Source organism: Myotis davidii, unplaced genomic scaffold, assembly GCF_000327345.1.
Source record: "Myotis davidii unplaced genomic scaffold, ASM32734v1 scaffold392, whole genome shotgun sequence".
In the NCBI taxonomy this organism is placed as follows: domain Eukaryota; kingdom Metazoa; phylum Chordata; class Mammalia; order Chiroptera; family Vespertilionidae; genus Myotis; species Myotis davidii.
The window spans coordinates 2,228,397-2,235,889 of record NW_006284244.1 but is presented as its reverse complement, the minus strand read 5'-3'; the positions used below and the strand labels follow the sequence as shown (position 1 = coordinate 2,235,889).

The following is a 7,493-nucleotide window of genomic DNA, read 5'->3' as shown; positions in this document are numbered from 1 at the left end:
GGCCAATCCTGCGATTGGAGGGTGATGGGGGTCAACGCCTGAGGGCTCCCAGTATGTGAGAGGGGGCAGGCTGGGCTGAGGGACACTCCCCCCCCCACACACACACACACCCAGTGCACGAATTTCGTGCACCGGGCCCCTAGTTGAATATAAATAATTAGACTGTCTATTCTTCTTGATATTTCTGTATGCTCATTTAAACACCTGTGATGTAAGAAAAAAACAAAACTTTATAGCAATTTGAAGTTTAGAAATGACCAACATACTTTTGTTTGACCAGCTGATTTTGTTTTATTTGGTTCATTTTCATATTGGAGGATTTTGCACATGTCTTCACTGAATACGGAAATTGTTTTACTTTTAATCATGGCGAAAATATTGAAGCAAGGGAAAAAGTGAGTGTCTCTGGAAGAGGTTTAAGCTTGCTCTTCAATGTCAATCAGGTATTGCATTTTTTTTTAACCCAAGCCAGAGCTTAAGACTAATAATAATAAGCATGGGTTTTTAAAGATTTGATCAAAATATTTTGCCCTATCAAACTGTTCCTACAAGTTGGATATTATTTTATTTTTTGTTAATTTAGTTTAGAGTCCTATGGATGCAACTATTGAGTTGGAGATTAAAAGACAAACTTTAGAGGCAATAACCTGGACACTTGTAGCTATATCACTGACTATCATTACTGTGACTCCAGAAAATGGTTGCACCACAAAATAAGAAAACCAAACAATTCTAACTCGTGATTTATGGTTAATGTAAGATGATGCTGGGCATTTAAAAAATAAATTTTAGATTTACATGTAAATAAGGCAATGTGTTTTAGAAAGAAGCCATATACAGATATTTCACAAAGCATTGCATCTATGATCTATAAAGGTGATAAAAATAATTTTTATATAAAGAAAATTGTATAAGTGGACCTTGACTAAGCCTAATTTCCATAAATGTGTAAATTGTCTAAACAGTTCTAATTACTTAGGTTTTAATGCCCAGACACCTGGGAAATGAAGTGGTGCTACCTTTGAGAGTTCCGGGTAGAGCTCTCACCCAAGATTAATTCCTCACCTGCCATCTTGCTCAACTAATCTATATAATAAAAGAGAAAGTGTATGTCTTCACTCTTACAGGAAAATTAATTTGAATTTTAAATAAAGCCAGAGATTTTATTTACAAAGAGAAGAAGAATGCCAAATAATTTTCTAAAACAAATGAAACAAAGAGAACAGCCAAAGATAAAGCAAATAAAAGGCCACTGGGTGAAGAGAGAGCCAGAAAGTAGATGATTAAAATATGTCTATAGCCTCATAAAAGCCTAAGCGACCTTTACAGCAGAACGACCAGCAGCCCTGAGCCCAGCTTAGGGCTTCTGGCTGAGTGGCACTCGCCCTGTGGAGTTCACTGACGACCAGGGAGCAGCTCCTGCATTGAGTGTCTGCCCCCTGGTGGTCAGTGCACATCATAGTGACCGGTCATTCTGTGTTCAGTTGATTTGCATATTAGTCTTTTATTATATAGGATAACTTCCTCTTGTATCCCATTTTTTATGTTTAAACACAGTACTGTACAGTTCAATGCATGAACCCATGCTTGTATATCTATCTGATTAATATTTTCAAGTCATTCAGCTGTAAAGCATATGGTCATTTCAAACTCTGTATTACAAATTTTACAAGCTAGAATTTCCTAACTACTTTCAAATGCAACTATAATCTGAATATTCAATACAACATTCCATAAGTAAATGACACTGAAATACTTCTTCATATGAACTAGCTAAGTGTTTCGTACAATGTCATAGCAGGCCACAGAGAAATGGGATTCTGAGTTATAAATGGAATATTAAGCATGGTTATTAAATGTAATTCCATAATACAGTTGACCCATTCACAATAAAAATCATTATATTCCTAAGTCCATTCCTTCTCCTTGTAGCCTGAAACTAATAGCCAAATCCCCCGAAGTATAGCCTTAAATTTATTTATCTGATATAAGGTTGATAAAAGAAGAGCATGGGGGTTAGAGAAAGTGTATGTCTTCACTCTTACAGGAAAATTAATTTGAATTTTAAATAAAGCCAGAGATTTCATTTACAAAGAGAAGAAGAATACCAAATAATTTTCTAAAACAAATGAAACAAAGAGAACAGCCAAAGATAAAGCAAATAAAAGGCCACTGGGAAAAGAGAGAGCCAGAAAGTAGATGATTAAAATATGTCTATAGCCTTCATCTTAGGTAAAAGTGATCTAAGCAAAACTGTCGAAGCCTTAAAATGTGATTCCGCCCTAGAAAGGATGTTTTAGGTGTTTAATTTTCATAGCTTACAAAGAGATTAGGACTGATCAGAAATTTTATTTTAAGTAAATCAAATTCTGTCATGTTAAAACTAAATCTCAAACTTGTATAGAATTAATGTCAATTTGTAATTGGGGAGAGGGTATATTTTTGTTTCAGGAGGAATTCACTGATGACCCCACTCTTGGTTTTGTTGATGCTGGAATCATCTTTGTCATCCATTCACCAAAGAAGGTGCCACAGTTTGACGGGTTAGGTTTGTCATCACCTGTGGGCACGCACGCACGGGTAACCATCCGCCAAGTGAAGGTAAATATTGGCAAAATGTATAATATGAGGGAATTAAGGGGGTAGTGAATACATATACGCATAAACATTTTTCACTAAAAAACCCTTTCTTCCATGACATTAGAACACCCCTGGAAATTCCAGTTTTATTTCAAATACTTTACTAGTAGACACACATAGGAAAAACTGTGAATTCACATTTACAATGTAAATGGAAGCTAGCAAGCCTAGCAAATGCAAGATAACTTTCAATCGCATTAGAGATGGAAGGCTCAGGAAGTACGAGAGACACCTAAGTTGCTGAACTGTGCACTTTCTCAAGGGATGTTCTGTGAAGGAGAAAAATAAGTGGGAAAAGCAGAAATGTTGGAGTCTGACATGTCTGCCAGGTTTCCATTTGCCAGATACTTGCTCTGTAGCTTCTTTAATCAACTCTCTGAATGTCCTTCCCTTCTCTGTACACTGGGGGAATGTGTGTGAATAACATTTCCTTTTCACAGTTAGTATGAAGTGTAAGTGGGATCACATTAATTAAGCACATACCATATTGCCTGGTACAAAATAGGTGCTCAATAAAAAAAATTTGGGGGTGTGATTTTGGTTGCTGTTTTGTGGGTAAGCTGATGAATATGCTAACATATACTTTCCATAAATGATAATATTTTTATGTGATTCAATGTTTAGAGCAATCAGACTGTCTGAATCTGGTCTTATTAAGGTACAGAGCATTTGGGATACTGTTAAAGGACCACTGTTATACTTACCTTCAGGTATTTTTTCATGTTAATAGAGTAGGCAAAATTGGCTAATGTAGTCAACTAAAAAAATCAAAAAGGTATGAAAGAAAAATAAAAGATTTTGTTAACCAGTGTCACCCCAATAAATGTAATAACAAGGAAAAAAGTAAAAGTAAAAAATGTACCATATTTGCCGGCGTATAAGACGATTTTTTGGCCCTGAAAAATATGCCTCCAAGTGGGGGGTCATCTTATACGCCAGGTACACTTCAGATAGACTGCCCATAGTGCTTGCCCCGTGCCATAGTGGCCTCCCGATGCCCGCCCACTTCATTCCACATACCGTTCAGGCATCAGCAGCGCTGCTGGGTGTATGCTCGGCTGTTATGCGATTTTGCTGTTATGCGATTTTACCACACTCGCAAAATCGCACACAGCCGACCATACACCCAGTATGATAGCGCAAAATCACGAATCGCGATACCATACTGGGTGTATGGTTGGCTGTGTGCGATTTTGCGAGTGTGGTAAATTCGGGTTACCGTATATTTCTTTACATATGCATTGAAGATTCGCGATTTTGCGCTATCATGGTGCCTGTTAGAATGTTGAAGAGCTCGCACTTGCGCACTAGTGAGGTCCCAGGGAGATGCTGATGCAAGGGTGGACCAGACTGCTATAGTGACAGGGCGGGCAAACAGGGAGCAGGGACCAATCAAATCAGGCTTTGTATACAGCCAACAGCCAACCACAATACTGCCCCATTGTACAGTACAGCATAGAAAATGTCGACCAGTCAAACCCCTATCATCCCTATCATGGCACCAAGATGTCGTTGATGAACTTTTAATATCAGATGATGAAGAGGAGTTTGAAGGCTTTTAAGGTGAAACTGTTAAAATGTTAAAATCAAATCTGATATTGTTTTACCTTTTATTTGGTGTGTGGAAGGTGTGCGGAAGAGGGGGTAGTCTTATACGGCGAGTATATAACAAACTCTGTATTTTGAGTGGAAATGTTAGGGGGTCGTCTTATACGCCCAGTCGTCTTATACGCCGGCAAATACGGTATGTCAGTCTTTCTTGTTGGGGTCCCAAGGGGTGGACTGGCTCAGGAAAATCTCCTGAACCGGGTGTTTATTTTATCTCAAGACAGTTCACCAAGAATACCCATGGGGAGAATGCAACCCTAACATCAAGCTGCAGACCTTTAGTACCTACAGCACTTCTGGCTGCTTAAAGGAATGCAAAGCCCGGCACATAGAAAAGCAATGTGGATGTTTACCTTTTCTTCTTCCCGGTAAAATTTTCCCTTATTTGATTGTATTACTTAGTTTGAAACATGAGACATCAACATGTCATACAATTGCTTTCCATTCTTGTAAAATGCTGTGCTGGAAAGTCATCCACTTGATAAATACAACCTCAAAGGATAGATTTTTAACTCCAAGAATCACAGCAGGAAAAGAAAGAAAGAAAAAAAGAAAAGAAAAGAAATGAAAAGAAAAGAAAAGAAAAGAAAAGGAAAGGAAAAAGAAAAGAAAAGAAAAGAAAAGAAAAGAAAAGAAAAGAAAAGAAAAGAAAAGAAAAGAAAAGAAAAGAAAAGAAAAGAAAAGAAAAGAAAAGAAAAGAAAAGAAAAGAAAAGAAAAGAAAAGAAAAGAAAAGGCATTATCAGGGACAGTAGCCAATTCTTATTTTCAAAATATAAAATTGGCTGCTCTCATATATCTAAAATTGCTCATTGCAGTTTTCTCAATTTCAAAGAAAAATGAGATCATTTATATACTGACACTGAATATTTCACTCTAGGGAAACCTTTGTAGCTAGAAAAGAAACTCCATGCTCCCATTGCACACAATTGGAAGCATTTCCATAGCCATGGATATCTGAGGAAAGCATTGAACGAGGCAGAAGAGCAGGGTGGATAAGAGCAGGACTCTGACACCACAGGAGGAGAGTTGGAAAAAATGAAATGATAAATGTGAAAGCAGTTTTAAAATTATTACCCATTTAACTCATTTTATATAGACAGATGGATAGATTGATGGATAGATGGATGGAAAAAAGTTATTTTTGTTATGTCATTTATTGCATAAAGTATAAAGTCTCTATATTTATATTTATTCCTTTTAAGGAAAAGGGATAGAGTGCGACCTACAAAAGTTTTACAACTGCGTTTCTCCTACACTTGGTAAGTGGCTTAGTATATTCTCTCATTTTCATTATTTATATAAAAGTTTTACATAGTAACAAAAAACTTTAAATTATACTATTAATAGTCCATAAGTGAAACAAAAGAGAGACTATAAGAGGGAACTCTTAATGTTCTTAAAATGAACATTACTAGTTTACACAGACATAGTAAAACAAAACAAAAAGTCCTCTGATTTCCAGATACATCTGAATTAGAGATGCAGTGACAGTATAACAGTAAGATGATTCTGATTGTTATTTCTAAATTTGCATGTTTTTACATTTTATACTTCCTTATAATCAAAATAAATTTGTTTTTCTCATGAAAAAAAGAAAGCATGCTTGTTGTGACTAGTTCAAACATTATAGAATAGAAAAAATCATGTCAATATTAGTAGAGGTTGCATCACTCTGAAAATCATCATCATAATTTAGGTGACCATCCTTTCATTTATTAATTTCATTACATATACACTATATATAAATGCATGGATTAAATTTTTATCTAAATGTAATCACAACCATACATGTGATATTTATTGAGGACAATTTCTCATTAATCAGCAAAAATTTTGCTTACATATTTCTTATCTTAACCCCCAACCAATGTTAACACTCTAGTATACTCCACCATAATTTTCTTCAACATATATTGCTTCATATTAATGTCTTTAAGTCATTGATTGTTTTATTAAAATGAAATCACATTACATACTCTTCTGTGTATGTAACTTGCTTTTCTAATCCATTGTGGAAAAACATATCCACAACAATAGGAATAGATTTAGCATGTTCTTTTTAATGGTTGTAAAATATTTCATGGAATGGGTATGGGTAGAAGGGACCTTATATATTTTTAAAATTACCTTAAAAACTGAAAAGGCAGAAGTCATATTCCTGACCAATGGAGTTGAAGTTAAGTTGCCTAATTTCTTATGACATCCTATCCCTGGTAAAAGCTGGAGGGAAAACTTGGGGCAACAAATCATGCATGCAGTTCTGTGGGCTAATAATGGGACAATATCAGGAGAGAGAGAGAGAGAGAGAGAGAGAGAGAGAGAGAGAGAGAGAGAGAGATTGCATGTATTTGTGTGACTATAGAGAAAGAGTGGTGGTTATTACTAGTATTCTTAAAAAAATAAACGATGCAAATGAAATCATACCATAAAGGAGTATCAAAGTTAGAGTCTGGAAAACAAGCCAAAAGTTGGTCATTAATCAAAGGGTCTTGGGAACAAAGATTCTTAAAAAAAAAAAAAAAAAAGAGTTTTAATAACAAAACCACATGAAAAACAACAACTGGAATAGCTACCGAGAGTGAGTAGCAGTGAGATTGGGCACTGGGAGGTTGTCCAAAAGAAAGCTGAAGACAAGTACCCACCACTTCCTGCAGGGCTTTGTCCAGTACATGTGCCTGGACAGACCAGATGCTCTATAGGGGCCAAGAGAGGACAGAGGGCGGAGAACCTCAGTGGCTAATTCAGAAGTTACTGTGTCCACAGAAATAAGAGTCTCAATACCTGGCAGCATATTTCACAAAAGCTGTGACAAGCCTAAGGATAATTTTAGTTTTAACCAGATTTGTAGGATTACATTGGAAAGTTCCTCTAACAGTGACACAACGTGACAGCAATACCTTTTATAGTTTTCTCCTGTCCAGATATCTGATATTTTATGAAAATAATTTAGTCATTCAATTAACTCAAGGGTAATAACTCCTGCATTTTATATTTTGTGTCCTTTGCTTTATTTATAATAAAAAATAAATAAAATATAAATAGCTTTTGTTAAGAAAGTAGATAGCCCTAGCCAGTTTGGCTCAGTGGATAGGACGTTGGCCCACAGACTTAAGGATCCTGAGTTTGATTACGGTCAAGGGCACGTACCTAGGTTGCAGGCTTTATCCCTGGTCCTGTGCCGGGGTCCAACCCCAGCAGGTCCAGGGGTTCCCAAAGGTGTGGACGGAGCCAGCAGAAGAAATGA

General features: G+C 36.3%; 1 protein-coding gene across 1 annotated transcript in view; it reads left to right on the top strand.

Moving 5' to 3' along the window:
- Nucleotides 1–7,493, top strand: part of ASIC5 (acid sensing ion channel subunit family member 5) — a 28,299-nt gene that overhangs the window by 12,138 nt on the left and 8,668 nt on the right. The window contains exons 4-7 of the mRNA XM_006754275.1: nt 318–443; nt 2,452–2,601; nt 4,469–4,616; nt 5,452–5,508. Of these exons, the coding sequence (XP_006754338.1) occupies nt 318–443; nt 2,452–2,601; nt 4,469–4,616; nt 5,452–5,508 (481 nt within the window). The remainder of the gene's footprint in view (nt 1–317; nt 444–2,451; nt 2,602–4,468; nt 4,617–5,451; nt 5,509–7,493) is intronic.